The sequence below is a fragment of the Sinohyriopsis cumingii genome, unplaced genomic scaffold, assembly GCF_028554795.1.
Source record: "Sinohyriopsis cumingii isolate HCF-2022 unplaced genomic scaffold, ASM2855479v2 utg001237l, whole genome shotgun sequence".
In the NCBI taxonomy this organism is placed as follows: Eukaryota; Metazoa; Mollusca; class Bivalvia; order Unionida; family Unionidae; genus Sinohyriopsis; species Sinohyriopsis cumingii.
In genome coordinates this window covers 1,457,156-1,480,712 of record NW_028315973.1, presented here as the reverse complement: position 1 = coordinate 1,480,712, position 23,557 = coordinate 1,457,156, and the positions used below count along the sequence as shown (strand labels likewise).

The following is a 23,557-nucleotide window of genomic DNA, read 5'->3' as shown; positions in this document are numbered from 1 at the left end:
TTGATAATATAAGGCAGAAATAATATTCTAATACAAATAATACTATCATACAGGTTAGAAAATTTTTAATTCGTACTCTACGGAGATTCGAACCCAAGTCCGAGGTTAAACGGCACCCATCGCCTTGCTTGCACACATGAGCCCATATTCACTCACGACTAAGCACACATCATCAAAAAATGATGTTACTCAATCGGTGTTATATGCACTCTTGTGTAGCAGATACACTCGAATGACGACCTAGTAATTAATTCATGTATCTACACAGTCATTCCGGATTCCTATGAAAGAAATCAAGGTATATAAAATTAATTATAAAGAATTATAAATATACACCAGACAAAACAGAAATTGCTAACCCTAGACCCCTATAGAAGAATGTTTGATAATATTAGGAAGAATTAATATTTTAATACAAATAATGCATTCATACAGGTTAGAAAATTTTTAATAATAATAATAATAATAATATCGAGGACGTCGTATAGCGCCTAATCTTTAGAAACTCTAAGCGAATTACAACATCAGACAACAACTATAACATAAAAATTATTAATAATATGAATACAATAAACAAACACCATAAAATTAGAAAATATAAAAAAGATGCTGAAAATATTTAAGGTAGGAAACATTGTTAGGTCTTTAAGTTTGTTCTTGCAGTCGAAATAAGTGAGTTTTAAGAGCACTCTTGAATGGGATCACTGTTCTTTGTGTCTAAGTTCAGTTGGCAATTCATTCCATGTTGCTGGGTCCTGGTATGCAAAAGAACGTTGCTCATATGACTTCGTTTTCATAGTGGGAATAATGAGTATACGATTGTCAGAAGGGGAGCGTAAGTATCTTGTGTAGATATGGGTGAGGTCGGACAGGTGTGTTGGACTGGAGTCCGTAAGTGAAACGTAGCACAGAGAACAAAGTTGTGTTTGATTCTGGATCGAATAGACAGCCAGTATAAGGTACAGAGCAACCGAGAGGTGTGCGCTGATCGTGTTACTCATTTTGAAATTTCTTAAGTAGGTATGGAGATGAACCAGACAGAATTGAGTTACAATAGTCCAGTCTTGAAAGTACTAATGAACACACAAGTGTTTTAGTGGCATCAACTGAAAGATATTTGGAAATGGAGCTGATGCGTCTCAGCCCAAGATATGCAGCTTTGCATATGTTCATGATATGTTGGTACAGTGTGAGAGTACTGTCCAGAGTAACACCTATGTTTCGTACTGATTGTGTGAATTTAATGTTATTGTTTGAGGTAAAGGATTTGAATGAGAAAGTTTTGTGTTGTGATCAGAATGGCCATAGCTTTAGCATCATTCATCTGCAGCTTGTTACATGTCATCCATGATTTCATATCAGAAATGCACCTCTCTACACCTTGGATGGTAGCATCAACTTCAGTTGGGTGGCTAGATTTGTCTATTTGGGTGTCATCAGCGTACAATTGGTGAGACACTGGATGATGATCTATGAGCGGCTGAGTGTATAGAATGAAGATAACAGGTCCAAGAATAGACCCCTCTGGAACACCACAACATATATTAACTGGAATGGGGTGTATTCCATTTGCAGACACAATTTGTCTCCTGTTGACCAAGTTATACTTGAACCACAGTAAGGCAGTTCCCTGAATGCCAAATACATGCTAGAGACGAAGAAGTAATGTATCATGGTCTATTGTGTCAAATGCTGCAGACAAATCAAGGAGGGTGAGGACTGTAATCTTTCCGCTATCCAAAGCAGAGAGAATGTCATTAACTACTTTTAGAAGAGCAGTTTCAGTACTGTGGCAAGAGCGATATGCAGATTGTGCATTGCTAAAAGACCGTTTGAATTCAGATGAGACACAAGTTGAGATAGAACAACCATTTCTAAAATATTTTATATGAATGGGAGATTAGAAACTAGGCGGTAGTTCTTTAAATTGTTATGATCGAGTGTTGGTTTCTTCAGCATATGCTTTACAATGGCAGATTTGAAAAATGATGGTGATTCCCCGGATGAGAGAGAGGTATTAATAACATCAGTTAATGAATGCAATACTGGATCTAGGCACTCAGGCAGCAGTGAATTCGATCAAGTTCACATGACTTTGGTGCACTCTTCATCACGATTGTACGTGCTAAATCCATAGAGACAGGTTCAAATGCTGCTAATGGTTGCCTCTAAAATTATGTATCCCAACTGTATGGTGACGACGAGTCAACTGAAATTGTGTTGTTAAGCTTATTTCTAATGGTTTGTACTTTATCACGGAAGAAATTTGCAAACAGGTCCGGAAAGTCAACTGGAGAGAAGGTAGTTGGAAGTGGTGTAGATTTGTTCCTTGACATTAGCTTGTTAGTAATCTCGAAGAGCTCTTTGCAGCTGGAACTTTCCATGATCTTAGTAGTGTAGTGGGCTGATTTCGCTGCATGGACTATGCTTGTGACATTATTTCTTAACGACTTCATAGATTTGCTTATGAATAGTGATTCTGGTGGAACGCCAAAGCCTCTCAGCTTTACGGCTGTCTCTTTTAGCAGTGCGCAGCTGGTCCCTAAGACTGCTATACCATGGAGAACACTTTTGAATTGATACTCTGAAGTTGGTAGCTGGGGCATGTTTGTCGAGCAATGAACGCAGGCGGTTATCGAGTTGTTCTGCTGTAGGGGTTAAGCAAGTTGTTAGGTTTGCTTGGATGTCATGCATTAGTTTCGTTCTATTTATCATACGTTGGTTTCTCTTAGTAGCAAATAAAGGTGGAGAGTTGCGGACTGATACGTCAAGATGGCATATAATGCAGAGGTGATCTGATGCAAGTTTGTGGGATACCAGGGAGGACCATTGAATATCATCATCAGGTCTGTGAAGAATCTATTCTAAAATGTGACCATGTTTATGGGTGGGTTGGTCAACTGACTGTTTGAGGTTGAAAACATTAATGGAATCTAGGAGTTTTGATGTGTTTGGGTTTCCGGGACAGCCAAAGTGAAAGTTGAAATCTCCAAGAATAATCAGGTTGCCACCTATCGAATTTCCATAATCCAGGAGATTCGGAAACTGCTCCAAAAAGAGAGATTCAGTCAGCTTGTTTTCTCTACTAGGAGGAGGGCGGTATAAGAAGAAAAAAATGGACTGACCTTTGCTCCAGTGTGAGTGTGGTTTGGACTAGTTCAAACTATGTGTGGTAGATATTGAAAGTTGTGGTGTGGTTAAGAAGTTTGATCATGGAGTTGTTTGTGATGACAACAATTCCACCTCCGCGAGAGTGGCTGTGGAACGACTTGATGGAGTAGCCAGTGGGTGTTAAGATGCGCGCACTTGGGCTCACCGCCTGATGTTTTTAGCCATGTTTCTTTCAGGAAAAAGACATCGATATTCTGATCGTTGCTAAAATTAACTATTTATGTGCGCTTTTCCGGTGGTCCAACTGATTGAGCATTGAATAATGCAATACGCAGAGGTATTTCTTGGATAGTTGACACAAAGGTTAACGATTTAATAGGGATTCGAATTGGGTTATCTAAATTAACGGTCGAATTTTTAAATTGTAGAGCCGGAAAGGACATAAAGAGATAACTGGAATTCTTCTTCCTGTTCTACGCCGGCCAGCTTTGAAACAACGTTTCATTTTTCGCTTATGTTTACATGTAAGTAATGATGAATGTAGTCCCAGTTCGTTTAGTCTAGAGCACAATGTAGTGTGGAGAGCCAAGGAGTGGACATTTAAAGCAATTAATGAAGGTCCATCATAGCATAAACGGGTTGTCTGGCGAGTATCACGTGATGGTGGTTTTGTTCAACAACAGCGAAAAGTTGTTGCAGTGGAGCGGGATACCTGAGAAAAAGTCTAATTGTTCTCGTTTCCAAAACAAGGAGATGAAGAAACACATTCGAACTGAACAGCCTATGCATGATGAACACTATAACGTTGACGAAGACAGACAACAAGCACATATATCATGAAACACGGCACAAAACATATAACAGCTGCTTCAAGCCGGTTAAGCGATAGCGGCCATCTTATATAATATCGTATATATAATTCGTATTCTACGCAGATTCGAACCCAAGTCCGCGGGTAAACGGCACTCATCGCCTTATAAAAAGAGGGAGATACCCTACTTCAGGATGTGTCATCCAGTACTTTCAAAGATGATTTGGTTAAAGTTCATCCTAATAATATTTAAAAGGTAATGATTGATCAATACCTAACTCCATCATCTGCGTCCCCAGGAACAGAAGAGTCAAGATCGATCAAGAAAGAAAATCGTTCGATTGCCCAGGATGATCATGTTTACATTCGACCTACACACAAAGTGGTTTCAAATGCATATAGAACGCCCATTTACTCTTACACCGTCAACATTTAAAATGTTCGTATCAATTCATTGCAGAGAAAGTGGTTACAATTATTACATACCTATTGAGGTCTCTGTTACATGAGTTGAAACGACAGTGCGAGATTGAAGATCACGATCGTTTGCGATTTTCTGTTGTTCAGTTTGAAATCTCCTGTCCGGATCGAAAGGAGTACACCTACGAGGTTAGGCTTTTACCAACTCCAAAGATTCACACCTTTGTCCAAGAAATAAATGATATCGAATTTTGTTATAAAGTCGTTGATTCGTATCATCAGTGTTACATTCAGAGATATGGTAACGAACCAGACGAATTATTAGATCACAAGAACGAGAAAAGAGACCACCACGCAGACATTGTCATTTTTTATTATGAATGTTCTGAAGAGACTGATTCACCTTCCTAAATGTTATATCGCTCATCTTGCTTGATATGAATTTATTCATGAATCTTTATTTCATAACTTCAGAGTAGCAGCGTGATCACCCGTCGATGCGAAAATTTAGTTCGTTGCTACCATGCTCTTTCTGATTTCGCTCAGTGAATTTTGGCCTCTACATATGGAATCGATACTGCCAGTCAATACACAGTTTCTCTTAATACGACTGGAAATTTCTTTTGAAACATATTTCAGAACAAGGAACCAAATTTCCAAATTCACCATAAAAAAAAGCCCAGATCATTTACACGAAAGAATGAAACGGGCTGATAAAAGATTCCATTCATGATTTTGGATGTACCTTGGAGTAAAATGTCCAAAACGTTTTGGAATGAGCAAAACGTCTCGAAGATATTTTCCTAACCTTTCAATTACTAAGCAAACCAAAACGTCATCCTCGTGTATGTACCTGAAGCCATCGACTACGAGCCAGATGCTGTGCGTTCTAATCCTGGTGCAAGGCCCACTCGTCGGGCCCTTCTGTTATTCAAAATGAAATGCTGAAATATTGTCTGTATGATGTTGCATTCTTGATATTGTCATGGAATCATCGATGTTGTCAGGTAAATACTTTCAGCTCATCGATGATAAGGAAAACTCGTCAGACGAGTCGAAATCATACACGAGGTTCTGATCGTATGGATTTATGAAGGGTCATGGAGTCTGTTCCACTCGATGATTTTAGCAAATGACAACATTGCTACTTAAGGGACAGCCAATACCCGTTTAAAATTGTATTCGGTTTTGGAACCTTTAAGAGACTACGTCCTTCACTTTGACACCGTTAGTGGTATGTGCATCGATCAACCAAAACGCTATCGGCTTCTCATAAAAGACTTACGCTTAGGAGTGTGGACCAACACACATCCTGAAGCGACTAATCTGAGTTTTGCTGATGGAAAACCTTAACATTGTGAGTACGAGTACCGAGATGAGTAAGGAAAACTTCATACCAACTGCAGGGTGAAGGCAATGAAATTCAACTCTCGTTCAAATCAAGTGATGAACTTGGACGTGTCACAAGAAGCCTTAAAATCAAGTCAACATAAAGATTTTCCTGTCAACATGGACGACCCCACAAAGATGTGAGTGGAGACGCTCAGACCTAAGAAAAGGGCACGTTCAGAAGTTACCCTTGAACCTGCAAGAAGGCATTTGTATGTTCTCTGTACAGATGCAAGTGAAGTGCCAAGAACAAATGCATCCACAGTGTCACAGATGTCTTAACCATTGGTATATGAATGATGAAAGAAAGTCGATTACTTTAAAAGAGTTGAAACAGACATTGACCTACGTCAAGCATATTCTACTACTTTTGGTACCACGACTTCGTTATTAGTAGTGTGGTTATTTACCAATTTCCATCGTATGAAGTCAAGGAAAATGTTCAAAACTGATAGGATTGCAAAGTATTTTAAACAACGTATTACCTCAAGGCGAGACTCCTCTACTACGTGTGTATAGTTAGTCACTCATTTTCTTGGATAAGATTTACTGGTGGTCCCCATTTGGTACATGGTTCATTTTTCGATCAAAAAGACATAGGTATGAATTGTTGAAGAACCAACTGAAGATCATACTTGGATCGACTATAAAGACATCATAAAATGCGCCATTCCAAGACGTCTGCAATGAATATTGCACCAAATTCCATCGGAGAAAGTCTATGAAATCTTTCACGATTTAGTGAATCACCAAGTGCTTTTCAAACAACTCATTACACAAGACGATAAAATTGCTTTAAATTGGAGACGACGTTTCATGTGCGTGTTAGTAAGTTTATGTCTTGGATTTAATTTAGCGACATATGCCCTTTGGTACATATAGTAGGACTATTTCATGCAAAGTTATGACGACACAAACTATATCTGTGCACAACAAAGCGCTTAGGGATGAATACTTATATATAATTATGTAAAGAAATCTTACTCACACTTTGTTTGGTGCTTTCAAGTCCGAATTGCAAGCGCACTGTTTGCTAGTGATTGCTAACTACCGATGTGGTCCTCTAATTGTTTCCTGCGCGGAAGCTGAGCGGTGACTTCAGACAAGGGGACGGCGAAACGAATACTTTTGTCGACCCGCAGAAAATCTTCCAAAAGATTTTTCATCCAATTCATTGTTGTTAAATGGCAATTCTGCTATTTTTAGAGAAAGCATTACAATTTCAGAACTATTTTAGGGAAACTATATGACTCAATTTAAAATTCCTTTATGTCACTAACCTTTGGAGCTAAGGTCATTTTATTATTTTAACACATAAGATTAATACGGAAATAAATATTTAGCAATAACATGTATTACACAATTCTTAGTAAATAAAGAATAAATATTTGTTGTTTATACAACGAATTTCAATCATGTTTTAAAGATTTTTTTACCATTAGCAGTTATTTTATATACATTTTACAGATATTTAAGCACTATTTTTTATATGCTGTCTTGGTGTACTTAGGTTTACAGTAATTTGGAAGGATTTTTCTTCCTACTTTTTGTGCAATTCAGTTTTTCATTACTCGAACTTAATCTTAAATTCCTAAAAACACTAATTGCTTAAAATGTTTTTTTAGACTTAAAAATGTTATGTGTTACAAAAATGTTTATAACATGATATTAGCAATACGTAGGGACAAACAACTGATTCTTCCCAACTTCTACCCTGTTGGTTATATCTTTTATGTCAATTTTTTCCTCATGCCTACATATTTCTACAAATACAAGAATTAAACATATGAATTATATAGATTTAAACAATATACGTTTATTTCCGCCGCTTATAATATATAATATCACTGAATTACAATGCATATCACTGTGTAAAAATCATCACTTTTGACATTTGCAGTTGCTGGTTGTCAATTAAAAGGAGCACGATATGGGCCTTTGTCGGACCTGCCATCGCAGTCATTATAGTAAGTACTCAAAATGCACGTTTTATATTATAACAAATAGTTTTATCGCGATAGATATTGCCAAATTGCACAGATAACCTCTATCATATGACAATACGGGTGAACTATTTATGAAAATGGCAAAGTACGTTGTTTAAAACTGCGCAAAAGTTGTAAAAAGGCAGAGACAGTTCATTAGTGTTTGTACAACTTAATAAATTTACTTCTTGTATATAATCGGACACGTTAAATTTATGTATTTCATGTGTATAATCGGACACCTGAGATTTGTGGTAATGACTGCTTTACTGACGGCATATTACTGTTGTTCCTTACAGCCTAGAGACGGTGATCGAGGATGGTATGCGCTTCCATTACCTCATGGCAAGGGGTATTAAGACTTAAAGAAAATATAATTCTAACACCACCACGATTATGATTTTTTCATACAGTTGTGCAACAGTAAAATAAAATCAAAACATAGGCATATGACTATAAAATAATCGCAATGAAATTTTCGTTGATTAGTGACAATGTTTATTTACATATGTATTCATTTTACACAGGTGAATATTGTTATCCTGATACTTGTGATACGGATCGTAATAAGTTCTGCAAAGCTTGACAGTCGTGGTGAATACGATCATATAAAGTAAGCACACTTTGTATAATATTTTACACTCGGTACAATTGGCGTTTTTTTAGATTTTAATTAGTAAAGGCTGTTCAGCTGGATTTTTATGCCCACCATATTGGAAGGAGATGGGGTGGGAATGACGGATTTCATATCCGTTCAAAATAAGTTTGAATAACTTTACGCACAAAGACTAATCTAATATTTAGCTATATACTAAAAGAATCTTCGATCAAGTTCAATTTCACCATTTTCCAGCCGCGTTTTACGGAGTTATGGCCCATGCTTTAACTTAGAATATTGCCTTTACTTCCATTAGTCTTCTTTGGACACATTTCAAACCTATCTTGTTTTATGATCTCTATAAATAAATCTGAAAGCAATCAGTCTTCAATTAAAACGCAAAGGAAGAAATAACCAAGACTTTTAAATCTACTATGCCCTTCATAGTTCTTCTCTGCGAAATTGAAAGGATAAAAGAAATACGTGTACACTTTGTCTGTTTTATGATTAGGTCAGAATGACCTATATGTAAGAAATACGATAATGAGATTCTTTTACAATAATGACATTGCATGACCAGTATCGATGGAGTTCTAAATTTATAATTATATTGCAGGGCTGGTATTAAGGGAGCACTATTTCTCTTACCTCTACTAGGCCTGACCTGGATCTTTGGCTTGCTTTGCGTCAATAAGGAACTGATGGTTTTTCAGTACTTGTTTGCAGCATTTAACTCTCTCCAGGTACTCTTCCTACTTTCAAATATGACTGCTCATACACTATGTTGCAAATGTAAAATCAAAGATCAAAAGCTAACAACGGCAGTATTTATTTTATGTGATTATGTATCATTATCTTTTATATAGCTTATTTAATATCAGTTAAATACTTTAAGAAGTAATTATTTCAAATATTATGTTAACAAGGTCATACACATTTTGTTGGTATTACGCATGTTTTGTAGTTCAAATAAAATTTTCTCTACTTTATGCTATAGTCGCACATGTAAAAAACTGTATTTGTGCTCTCTTTGAAATGTACATGATCAGAATAACACTATATTTACAATGGCTTTTCCATCGGACGATAATTATTTTAGTGTATCAATGAGCAGATGTTCTTTCCGGCAGGATAATTTTGGCAGTTCTTTTGTACACGTTCGTGACTATTTCCGCCTTTTATGCATGTTGTATCATTCCTGTACTAAAATTATATATTATCGTTATATGTTGCCTTCTTTATAGCAAATTAGCCTTAGGATGTTTGTTGTCAATGTATGACATGTTATATGTCATTACTGTATGTCACGCTATATGGCATTATTGCATGTCACGCTATGTCATTCATGTATGTCACGCTGTATGGCATTATTGTATGTCACGCTATATGCCATTATTGTATGTCACGATACAAGGCATTATTGCATGTCACGCTATATGTCATTATTGTATGTCACGATACATGGCATTATTTTGTCACGCTATATGTCATTATTGTATGTCACGCTATGGCATTATTGTGTCACGCTATGGCATTATTTTATGTCACGCTATATGGCATTATTGTATGTCACGCTATATGGCATTATTGTATGTCATGCTATATGTCACGCTATACGGCATTATTGCGTTTCGCGCTATTTATTTCACGCTATACGGCATTATTGCATATCACGCTTCATGGCATTTCTGTATATCATGCTTTGTGGCATTACTGCATATTACTGTATATCACGATTTGTATCATTATTGGATATCAACAAATGAGGCATCATTATATTCACGTTTTGTGGCATTATTGCATATCACGCTATACGGCATTATTTTATATCGCGCTTTAAGGCATTATTGTATATTACGCTTTACGGCATTATTGTGTATCACGCTATATGGATTATTGCATTTCAACTATTCGTCATTATTGTATTTCACTTTACAATCTTTCAGGGCTTTTTCATTTTCCTGTTTCACTGTGCACTCAACTCCGAGGTAAGTTTCATTCATGAGTGTTCAATGTACGGCGATTCATTGTGCACTTGGACGATTAACTGACGCAAAAGAGAATTAAAAATCAACTCACCTAAAATGTTAATATAAAATTCTATATTTTGACTGATAAAAAAGTACTTTTTAAAAAGTATCATTGACTGATCCAAAGACAGGTTTGTGTCTATATATATATATATATAGTGAGAGAGAAAATATGCGCATATACCTACTTACCTAGAATAAGGAGAACATAGTCTACCTCATTTATTTCTTCCTTTTACTTTTTCTTTTACAAGGTCCGACAGGCTCTAAAAAGAATGCGAGATCGCCACTTGCTACAGAGAGGAGACGTCATCACAAACAGCACTTCTTCGGTGCCTGATTTTTACGGCAGCAGCTCTCATCCGGTAAAATGATTTAGCTAACAGACCCATTTTATTGAACCCTATCATGCCTGATAATAATATTAAACATGCGTTTCCTTCTCGTGTGTGTATGTAGTCATCTATAAATGCTAAAATTAGGTTTATATTTTGACTTTCAAAGTGTTGTACATGTTGAAGAAGCTCACCATTTGGCATGTTCGTTTTGAAAATCAGAAACATAACTTTGTGACAATAACACTTGAATAGAACTTGTTATTATATTAATGTTAACATGACTATCAAATATAGTTGTTTGTCATCTGGCCAGTGCCTCAATCGCCACGTTTTTCTTTTTTTCTCTCTCTCTCATCAAATTCATGATACGTTACATAGTTAAAATATAAAGAACATATATCTCGAAAATAGGATTGATTGGTGGATATTCAAACATATTTCACAAAGGAAACGAAAGAATAGTTCAAGGTATTATCACAAGAGGCAAATGACATTGTAAAATGCTTTCACTTCACGAGTGAAAAAGTTAACTTTATTGCCCTCTCGTTTAATATGACATGGTTGTTTTGGTAATCGATACGGATGTTCAGTCCGTATTTCCGTACAGAACACCCACACCGGAACGATTTAGAGTTTTTCATTGATATCCATATTTTTTTATTCTTTCATGCGCCGAATCGAGCATTATAAATCCTATTTGTTTAAGCGTGAATAATTATAAAGGTGATCTGTGCACAAAAGGGCTACATTGGGCACAAAATGAAAATCCATATTGCGATCAAATACACTTAAGAACAATCCAGTAGAAGATACAGTAGGCAGAAGATCATAGATCTGGCGGCGACCCCTTAGGGTTCATGTTCTGGTAACCTATCTTATTATATGCTCATTTTTCCCCCGTTAATTTTACATTGCCAGAATCGTGCAGTATTGCCAGATATTGAATCCACGCGACAATACACATATAGCATTCACGTGCATAAAGGAACTACTTTCTATTGTAAACAAACAATGGACGCAGACGCCAGCACTTTTAATGTGTACACAAATCATGTACACTTGCGTAAGAGGCTCTTTACGTTGTGCTTGTTTAAATTTGTTTCTGAATGAACTAAAACAGATGTCTCGTGGACTGCCACATATCAGCTGATTTGGCACATTCCACGTTGATACAATGTTTCGGATTTAGGCTAGCTACAGTATATAACATACGCAAGATAAGGTCCTTACAAATAACATGCAAGTGACAAGTCGTATACTCTCTTCTTTAGCTGGTGATAAGAATGGCAAAATAAAATATACTTACAGTTTTACATCCTGAATTTCCTCAAAATGTATTTTCTTAATTCTGCAAATCCGAATTACATGAGCCAGGTCATAGGTTCTCAATCTACATTACACACTTCGAAATTGTGCTGTAATTTCGATGATAAGTCCAAATGCATCCTCCTTACTGTACTCAAAATGAAATAAGCATTAAATTCCATAGCGTCTTTTTGATAATTGCAATTGAAAGACTTCATATTTTTCCCACAACATGATTTCAAACATTCAATGACAGAAACAGAAACACATTTGTAGATGTCTCCCTAGCTTCTTCAATCTGATGTATTTCATGTGGAATTGTCACATACAAATCCAGTCCATAATCACGAAATTTCCTAGAATCGAGAAAAATACCAAAATCTATTCATTCCAGATCAAATGGAAAAGTTGTTGCAATGCACATTCATTCACAATATGGCTCCATTTTCTTTCGAAAGTTATGTCGAGCGCGCGACTAAGTTCAAATTTATCTGGGCGGAGTTATGTGCGCAGTAATAATGTTGATTTGTGTAATGATGAATATGCGCTTGTGTATTTAGTTTGGAATGCGGCATACAGTCAGTTACGTTGTTTCTTATAGTGTATTTGTTTATATAATTAAACCTTAGGTAGAATAAAAAAATGAGCATATAATAAAAAGGTTACTGCATTTGTATGGGAAAATATGAACTCGTTTTGTCGGAAGGATATACTGCACTCCCATATTTTCCCATACAAATGCAGTAACCTATAATTATTACCATATTCGCTAGTTTTATCGGCCAATCAGATGAAGTCTTATATCTTCGCGTTTGGAGACTACGCAGTGTGGATGATGAGCATGAGTGTGTACCGAACAATTTTATTCACATTCAGATTTTTGAAAGCTGCATTTCCATTGGCTAATTCAAAGGTCACCAGAACATGACCCCTAAGCGGACGTCGTCAGATATTCACGTAGAACAGCGGACATCTGATTTTTGCAGATTGGGTTATGATGACACCGGAGATTATGCCTTACACTAATAAATCCGGCGAATTCGCATAAACTGTATTAGCGAATCACCGTTCCCACTAACACATTCAATGATGCATAGTGTTTACATGCGTGTAGCCTAGATTTATATATAAATTATTACAAGTACCTCAGATTATGTTGAACTGCAAGTACATTTGCATATATTATTCCTGATGCTACACGTAGCTGTAATTACGAGAACCAACTCACATAACACAAAAATTTCGAAAATAAAATTGAATTTAGCAAACAGTAAAACAAAACAGAATTTGTATTTAAAAAGCGATTCGAAATATTTGATAAAAACAGCTGAGACTATAAGTAATATAAAATCACGAAATTGACGCAGAGTTTAGCGACGACTGACGCTGAATTTAAAAGAACTACAGAAAGTATATAGAGGCTATTTGTATGTATCCAGTGAATATGTGATATATTTGACTGATAATGTCAGTATTTTCACCAGTGGGGAGGCTAACCACTCTTGAAAATATTAACTTTCACAAATGAGATGAAATCTATCCGTTATTCATTCGGAGCAAGAAATTTTTCTTTTTTTTTTTTATGTTATGCTCTGGCGTTTATAACATATTGCAGTTACAGCAGATTTCTTACGGTATCCCCCGCAATGATGTCAGATTTGGTCCGTTTATGTTATGTTGGGTTTTATACATATTTACACAGATAATGAACTGATTCACTGGATTTCATTGATAAAATGTGGAATAAAAATGAATGAACAAGCCTATTTAGTGTAGTAATACCTACAAGTAAATACACAGATTAGGCAAAGAGTTCATGTATTTCTGAGTTCCCTACTCCTACGCCTTTAGTAAAATGTCCCGAAAGGACAGGATCAGCCGTGCTGTTTATCTATTTGGTGAGTATTTGAGTATACTTCTAAAGTTATTAGATTTTAGTATATTTTGGTCTACGTTCAAATCAAAATGATGCACTTTTAACCCCTCATGGTGAATTTCCAATCATCAACGAAAGTGATCAGCATTGTAGGCATATGGTGCACATTCAGTCATATTCAGCAAGAGTCCCTGACGGTATTTTTCGACTCAGATTGGTGTGCTTTTTTCAAAATTTCTTTTACATTTTATAAATTTATCCGACCTTTGTCAAGTAGGTACGACCAAGGCCTTAGTAAGGTGGTAGCAGACCTCGAGCAATTCAAAAAGGTGCCTCACCAACCCCTAAAGAAATGTACAATTTTACTGCTTTGCGGGCCCGATCTTGATTATGATCAATGGTCTGTTCTTCAATCAATTATTGACAATTTGAGACAAAAACATATGTGTATTTTCCCTAATGCCATTGTTTCTCATTCCGTTTTCAGTGGGGAAATATTCTTGGTACCTTCGCTCAATAGTTTATCCTGTTTTGACCAAAATGTTCAAACGGGGGTAGAATGTTTTCTTTCTCATGGCCAGAGGTCTTTGTCAGTCACTGAAAATAGTACTATTTAACTGAAAACAGGGAATTCCAACAACCCCACCCCCTCTGAATCCACACGATATATATATATGATATATATATGACACAAAGCCAACCACAGTTACACGACAGACGCAAATCGAAATAAAAATAATTGTGACTGATTCTCGGTGACAGCAAATATCTAAATCTGTCTCTCTCTCTCACTCTCCCTCGTTCTATTTTACCCTGAAAATAAAATTTGAACCGATCTGATGTAAGACATTCAATATTAATATAGATTTTATTTTTTAGACCAAGCCCACATTGAAATCCTGTTTTTTGGATAACCCCTTGTTTCTTAGATCAAATGTCTTTTAAATAATAATTGTATTAAATAAATGTTATGGTAAGAATCCAGCCTACTATATGTAAACATCTAAATAAAGCTGGCAACAATTTTCTTATTTTATAAGTATCCACATTTTTAAAAAGAAATAATAGAGACAAAAGTGTGTATTCCTCGGAAGATTTCTTAGAACTCAATAGAGATGAAATTTGGGAATTAATAAATTTATCGATGAAATTTTAAATCTGTAGATATACTTTATTTAAAAATAACACATAATCTGCACTTTCAAGACTAGGATCCATATTTCTTGTTATTATGTCGAATTCAATTTAAAACAAAAACACGCATAGTATAGAACATGGTCTTAATTGCAATAGAAGTTCTGTGTTAACATTTTATCTGATTAAAGCTAACTACTTTGCCAAATCCAATCGCATATTTCGGTTTGGAATTGATTGACATGTGCATTTTGTTAAACAAATTGGTACTTAAAAACGTTTAAATTAAGAAAAGTGTTTCTGTTATAGTCTAAAAATAGCATTCTATACACTCAGTGACTTAGATCTTTTGATACCAAGAGTAGCAATTGCATTCTTTACACTCAGTGACTTGGGTGTTCTGATACCAAGAGTAGCAATTACATTATTTACACTCAGTGACTTGGGTGTTCTGATACCAAGAGTAGCAATTGCATTATTTGCACTCAGTGACTTTGGTGTTCTGGTACCAAGAGTAGCAATTGCATTATTTACACTCATTGACTTAGGTCTTTTGATACAAAGAGTAGAAATAGGATTCTTTACACTCAGTGACTTGGGAGTTTTGATACGGAGGCTAGCAATAACAATCTTTACATTTAGTGACTTAGGGTTTTCTTTACAACAAGACTAGTAATATCATTTTTTACACTCGGTGACTGAGGTATTTTGATGCCAAGACTTCCTTGTCATGAAGTGTAAACGTGCACTGTGCTTAGATGATTGCATTGATGCTTTTTATTGTACTAAATTTTTATACTTAGGCCAAGGTTTAGGGCGGGCAGAAATGTTCTATAGTGAGGCTTGGACAGTGAGAGCACATACTCTGTGCTTTTTGTCACCACGCATCGAGTTAGTTATGCGTTAGCTTAAAAGTGTCACGGGAACCTCATCGTCGCCGATTTGTTGACCTCGTGATACAAAATAGTGTCAAACAATATATTGGGAAAGACTCCACGTTATTTAAATGCTAAGTTGTCTGCTAGATGCTGTAGATCCCAACTTAGATTTTATCCTTTTTTCTTGACTCTTGGTTTACGTTGTTCAAAGTATTTTCATCAATATTTGTTGGAACAACCACTAAATCACCTCACGCCATTATCTTAATTCTAAATGTTTGTAACGCCATCGAGCTTTAATTAGAAAGCTGAAAACTAGAGAGAAAGCTTGTTTTATGTACAAACAAAAGATACAAGGTCCTATCTGTTTTTATTAATCAGGAGGCGGGTGATTTACGGTACAAGTCCAAATACATGGACACAGTCAAGATATACCGCACACTACACGTATCGAAGAGGGACAAATCGTTGCCAAAGCCCTCACACAGCATTAAGTCTGAGAGGACAGACAGTCAGAACAGTGGACGTACTAGAGACACAGGTGAAAGCAATGTTGTCAACATTAATGGTGTAATGCGAGATTGAAAAGACAATGGTTATATATGAAGTACACACTTATAGCTCCTTGTCGTTATTGCACGCACATTTCTTAATTTGCATTTGTATATTTTTTATGTTTCTAATGAGTGAATTTCAAAGTATAAGCATGTGCAAGTAATATGTTTACTCTCGTAATGGACACAACTCCTTACATGTTCTTTAGGTAAGACAGTTTTCTCATTCAGCACCAAATTTCTACAGCTGACTGAGAGTACAAAAATGTCAAAGCGCGAGCTTCATTTCTTACTTTTGTCTGTAGCTACAATAACATTTGTCAAGGCCATACAGTAAAATGAGTATAAAGGAACTTCTGGGTACTGCAGAATCACAGTTGTTCTTTGATATCGTTAAGCTAAATAAGCGAATTCATTTTGCATTTATCGCTTTCGCACAATGACCGTCGCCAAGCATAATACCTATTTCGCTGACCTTTCACCTCTTTACATTTAAAGATCTGTATAAACGATCCTCGTATTTCGAAATAAAAAATCTATGCCGAATTATCAGTGTTGATTGCTAAACAATTTTCTTCCACATTTTAGTTCTGTCTCGCCATGGCCAAAGTCCAGACATGCTTTTTCCGAATGACCAACTGGCCCTCATCTACATCTGATGTCTATAGACCATCCAGGAAAGCAAGCGTCACATTGATTAGCTGATTAACTGTCTAATGTGATATTAATTGGTTTTTGAAGCACTGAATAAAAAAATATATTTCAGTCACATTTTTGCGTTCTTCCCTTTTGAGAAAACCTACTGATCATAATGGCACATACTTCAATCTATTCAATCGATTCTATGACGGCCTTGGCTAATTATTCTGAATGAATTCAGATGATAGGATTTTAAAATATTCTTTAATGTCAGTGCGTTAAAATATTGTTGTATTTGTCATTTGCGTCTGATGGAGATGTGTTTGCTTTGTTTAAAATCTTTAGAAAGATAGAAAGAGATTCAACTGAAAAAGGTAACTTTTTCATGATTTGTATCTTGATATTGAGAGATTTGCATCGTTATTTCTAACTAGTGTAAAACTAATTCCATCGTGTTACCTATAAAACAATAATGTCTCTTCAGTAAACGATACATGTAAAAAAGAGAACTTTTGTATAATTTGTTATTCATAACCGTCAGCGACCTTCTACATATGAAACTAAACATTCTACCCAAGAGCATAAAATGACTAGGCTGACGACCAAGACATTAACTATTATTAGGTATCAAGAAATTACTGAATGCTTTCAGAAAGGTAGTTTTGAAAAAAGCGCCATTATTTATTTTGGAGTGAAGTTTGAAATTTAAGTGAAAATCATGCTATTGTGTTTGCCATGTGTGTTTCGTATTAGGTTTCCTGATAAAAGAATCTTTGAAGGAATGTGGTTGCCGTAGTTGCTGACACAACTGTATATCGTTTTTCTCTCGAAACAGAAATAATCTCATAATTGGTGCAAGTTCGTAAGTTTGCCATTAAAAATAGACATATAATTGAAGACAATAACAACTCTAGCAAAACTAAAAAATGACACTGTAAGTGGTTTGCATTTTGTGTTTAGTGCACTGTGCCATGAAGAAGTCAGCATAGGACTTTATTCCTGCGCATTTATTGCATGACCATTTGATGGTGTTAACCGATTATTTGATGGTACCGATCGATCCATTGATGGTGTCAATCGATTCTTTGATGGTTTCGATCGGTCCTTTGATGGTCTCGATCGGTCCTTTGATGGTGTTATTCACAAAACTTTACTCGAATGTTATTTCTCAAGTTCACTATCACCAATTACCTTCTCTTAATACGTATGCTCGATAAACTAAAACAGTGAACAAATCATGAAATTATTGCACTGAGAAAACGTGGTTCCTATTTCTATTGAATCCAGGTTGACTTTTAGATCTGATAACATTTAAAATAATCTTATTGAAAAAGCTTTTACGATAATTGGATAAGCAGTACAACAAGTAACATTTGAAAATGAGCTGAGACTACGGTTGACCGTATTAGAATGTGGAAACATCAATGGTACAAGCTATGCCTTTGTACATGCATCTTCTACTCGTCTAATCGAAACATGTTGAATTAAAGCGCAAACGGACATATCTGGAAAATGAAATTAGGCCATTGTTATAAATATTAACATAGAAAACACTTAATGCATTGTATCTTTATTATAAATTAAAGTAACGACAATCGTCCCGGCGAATTATTTACTTCCACACACCAAAAGCAAACTACAATAATACTTTTCTGAGTAGAAATTTAAAAAATATTGCTTCATATTCTTTTTAAGTTTTAGCCATATAATTTCCTTTTTACTGTTATATTTTTTCTATTGACAATAGATAACAAAGATAGATGATACATGTAATACATGTCGGTACAATAGTTCTAAACAATGATTCTTCTTCACTCAGAGATGAAATATAAAAAAATTGTTTTCAGATCATATCAGTTCATTGGGCATGAAGGGTAGGTATTACAAACACATTATATACTACAAAGTGCATCATGATATAAAACGACCATTTGAATTATAAAATAATTTTTCTTAGTTACCAGTTGAATATTGGCTCCCACTGTTCCCATATCAAATTAAATGTTTCATTCATTTTGGATTTGATTGCAGTATATTTGTTTCTAAATGATAATGGTCCTTAAAGAAAACTTTCCTCTCTAATCCAGGCACAATCTTTTTCATTTTGCATACAGGATGTAATATTTCGCCAGAAGGAAACCAAAATACAAGACATGTATTCTATCTTTACATGTATCTCCCAATATTATAATCGTTGCACTTGGCAAAGTATCTATGCTCACTTTATTCCAAATTCAGTGTGACCAATCATTCCACAGCATATTTATCAAATTATATTCCCAAAAGACATAATATTGTTTCCGGTAAATTTTTAAAAAGTACATTTATCGGAATCAGACAATTGTATTTTATATAAAAATGAATTCACTGCTAAAATTATGTGAGTAACGCGAAATTGAATCCATTGTAATTTTGAATTTCTTATTTTAAAGACTATAGTATGTAGTTTAGGCCACACATCCATATTCAGATTGGAAGTTTCATTCCATTTCTTTTCACTGGTTTGTCTAACATCCGATTTCAAGAGTGGTTTGTAAAGGCCTTTAACTGTATTATTATTAAAGACTATTTCCAATGGAAAGGGATAAATGGTCTAACCAGTGTCATTATATCTAACTGCAATTTTTTACATAAAAACTTGACACATTAAATTATACCTTGAAATATTTTTTGTCCATATTTAGCTTTAAAACTATCAACATCAATAGTTTTATGCTCTGTAAGCATATCACAAATATCAATTATCATGTTCATCCTTATAAGTAAATTCATCCATAAAGTTTCTTTCATAAGATCTCCTGTCAGGGGTATATTTTTCTCAATTAACAGTTTTCTTTCCAATAAAACATCACGCCAAAATGCATTCGTCTTTCGCAGAGTGCTATTACATTTTCATCTCCTAATAAGAACAGGTATTTAACCTCATATTTCACACTCGAACAAATTAAAACTTTTCTATCAGATAGAAGAATTCTACGAATCCAAGCTATTTTCAGAATTAATACAAATTTATCAATGTCTATCATTGCCAAGCCACCATTAGAAAGAGATTGACGCATAACCTCTCTTGTAACTCTATCAACTTTTGACTTCCGTATAAAGTTGAAAAATAATTCATTTAATCCCCGAGTACAGTTTTGCGGAGGGTTTGGTGACGTGATGAACAAATGATTAAGTTTTGAAATAATTAAAGTTTTCAGAATTATTATTTACCAATGTGTGCTGAGGATTGCTTTTCCAGTATTTTAAACAGTTTTTAATCATTTCTATTTTATGCTCAAACTTCTTTACCATTTTATCCTGTTCCATAGAAAACTTGTTGCCCAGTGATGTAAATTCAGTCACCCACAATGATTTTAACTTCTGATGAATTATTTCGTCACTGTACTTCCTCCTGCCTTTCGAAACCTGTCTTGGTTTTGCAATGTGAAGTTTCATTCTTGAAATCTTTGCAAAGACGTTTGATGCTTCACTAGAGCAATTCAGAGATTCAAAAGAGCCAGCAAGAATGATAGTAATGTCATCTGCAAACCGTGACAGTAAATATTATGTTTCCTTTAGCTTGATACCTTTTATATTTTTATTATTCCTTAATAGAAAAGATAACATGTCTGCGCATAATAGGAATATATATGGAGATATTGGATCACCCTGTCTACAACCCCTGGACATATTTAAAACCTCTTATGAAAGCTGTTCTGTAAAGCTGCCGATGAGATATTACAATACAACGTTTAGCCAAGTGCCTCATACTTTGTCGAAAATTAAAGAACGTTAGTACGTTATGAACAAATTTCCATGAATCAAAACCCTTTTCGAAATCAATTAATAATTGTATAACAGGAATTTTTAACTCTTCTATGATGTGCATAATATCATATACGATCCTTGTATTTTCCCTAATATATCTTCTTTTACAAGACCAATTTGATCATTAGATATTATTTTATTCAATACTTCCTTAATTTTTGTGGCAATACGTCCTGTTGCCAATTTGTATACATCATTAAGAGGCATTGGGTGCCATTTCCTCGTGTACTGTTTTGGTTTATCCTCCTTGGTTATGAAAGTTATAATGATTTGTCTCAAAGTGGTTGAGAATGATCAAGTTTCATGTATCATTAATTGTTCTAACTACAAATTCCCTAATGTCAATCTAAAAGAGTTTTAAAATTCAGTTGTGAAACCATCTGATTCTGGACTTTTGCTATTTTTCATACTTTTTAAACAATCAAGTACTTCTATTTGATAACTTTGTTTTCTAACCTTATAGATTGATCTTGGATAAGCTTAGGAATTGTATACTTTTTGAGAAGGATCTCTGAGTCTATATATTCTACCTCCTTTTCCTCATAACATATATTATTGTCATACTCTTTTTTTCCTTCTAGAATATCAAACTGACTAGTAATAATTTCCTCGTTTCTCGCCTTCTTCTACTCAATTTACCCTGTATCTCATAATACTACTCCGAATCTTGTCTTTTTTCATACTGTCAAGTCTTTTTTTAGACTCTAATATTTATAAATTATAAGTACCCATGTAACCATTCTGTAATGACCGTATTTGTTGTACAAGTTCGTTTTCTTGTTTTAATTTATATTTCTTTTTATATGAAGCTTATGAAATGGTTTTATTCTACGAATTTCCATCAACAGTGTATCTAGAAATAATGAATGTGATATAGTAAGTGTTAGATCTGAATTCCATACATTGGCAATATTTCCTCCATACTTAGTTTATTCATTTCATGCCATTTTATATTTTGTCAATATATTTATATCAAGCATTGAGCTGTTATTAAATTTCCACAAACGTTTAACGTTGATGTTATTATTTAATTCAAATGCAGTAGTATCATGGAGTGGTTAGACCGATACCTTGATTCATTTGTCACTTTTCCTACATTTGGCATAAGATATTCAGACACAAGGAAGAAATCTAATCTAGCTTGTTTGAAAGGAGCGTTTCTTCTCCGTGTATCTTCATAATCCTGGATTTAATGCTCCAAAGGATCCACAAGACCAAAGGTTTCTTTAATACTTAATAATGTGTGTGTGTGTGTGTGTGTGTGTGTGTGTGTGTGTGATTTGGAGTTTAACGCCGCTTTAACATTTTTTCAGTCATATCGCCAGATGTCTGCAGTGTGGCAGTTTATAGTGATGTCTAGCACTAGGGCATCATGCCGCAGACATGTGGCATGATGTCCGACCCAGTCACATTATCCTGACACCAGGCAGACCAGTCCTAACACTAACCTCTTAATCCTGAACGCCTAGCGTGGCAGCTGTTAGTACCATTTTTGTAAGTCTTTGGTATGACTCGACCGGGGATCGAACATACGACCTCCCGCATCCGAAGCTTACACTCTAACCACTACGCCACAGGAGCGATACTTAATAATGCATTCCTAGCATTAGAGTTATTTATATTTCTATGAGTATAAGGATTTAATTATGGAACTAAGTTAAATTCCCCACATATAATAGGAGATTCATTTTCATATTTAAGTATATCATTTATATTGTAAAATTCTGGACGGGATTGCTTGGCCCATATATATTAATTAAAAAATGTTCCTTTCACCAATTATGATATGTAATGCAATCAGGTTACCACCAGAATCTTTCTTACATTCTTTTATATCATATTCAAAGTTGTTCTTGAATAGAAAACAAACTCCTCGCGAGTCTGACCTGTAACAATTTGAAATACCACATTGTACCCTAAGATACGACATTTTATCCTGTAAAATGCGTATCCGACTTGTACCTTCGCCTACCTCATCTGCCAATCGATTACTATGTCACCCCGCCCCCTCCCAAGGGATATAGCAAAGGATGTAGCAAGGTTGAAGGACAAGCTTTACTAAAGGCACGAAAAAATGGGTATCAGCCTGGAAATGGAGTATATACGGGTTTGGCTGGTCATGACTGGTTCATAATGAAAGTATGATTTTAGTTTTTTTAAATCATTTGAGAGCTTATTCTAACTGCAACTGAATACAATAAAGATGTTGTTTTATTGACAGAATTTAATTCCTTCAACGGACTTGAATTTCGGAACACTCGTTGCTGAAACTAGCACCAGACTCTTGCGGAATTAAAGGCACATGTTTCAAACAGACGTATGTGCAGAAAATGCTGAGGCTCATATGGTTTTCTCTACAAAGAAGCTGTCTGCCAGAATACCCCTATCCTGATAAACAAAAGTTTGATCTTCAGCACTCAGAAATTTATAATTATTGAATTTGTAATATTATAGTGCTTGGATAGGTTCATTATGGGAACTGAGTTAGTATCGTAAATCCTGAAGGAATGGTCTCGAGATACGTACAATGGAACCAGGCTCAATAGGCATGCGTGCGTTAATGCTCAGCTAAAAGTAGAAGTCCCAATATGATCCGAATATTTTCTCCTTCCTAAGAGAATATCAAGTGCATCTAATATCAGTGCTAATATAATTTACGTCCCACTGTCTCGTGGTACA

The 23,557-nt window shown here is 35.2% G+C and overlaps 1 protein-coding gene across 1 annotated transcript in view; it reads left to right on the top strand.

Annotated features, from left to right (window-relative positions):
• Positions 1-17,194, top strand: part of LOC149772709 (uncharacterized) — a 117,478-nt gene extending 100,284 nt beyond the window's left edge. The window contains exons 22-28 of the mRNA XM_089947459.1: positions 7,632-7,698; positions 8,244-8,329; positions 8,931-9,057; positions 10,261-10,302; positions 10,599-10,709; positions 16,257-16,416; positions 17,018-17,194. Of these exons, the coding sequence (XP_089803585.1) occupies positions 7,632-7,698; positions 8,244-8,329; positions 8,931-9,057; positions 10,261-10,302; positions 10,599-10,709; positions 16,257-16,416; positions 17,018-17,088 (664 nt within the window). The 3' untranslated portion in view covers positions 17,089-17,194. The remainder of the gene's footprint in view (positions 1-7,631; positions 7,699-8,243; positions 8,330-8,930; positions 9,058-10,260; positions 10,303-10,598; positions 10,710-16,256; positions 16,417-17,017) is intronic.
• Positions 17,195-23,557: the final 6,363 nt, after the last annotated feature.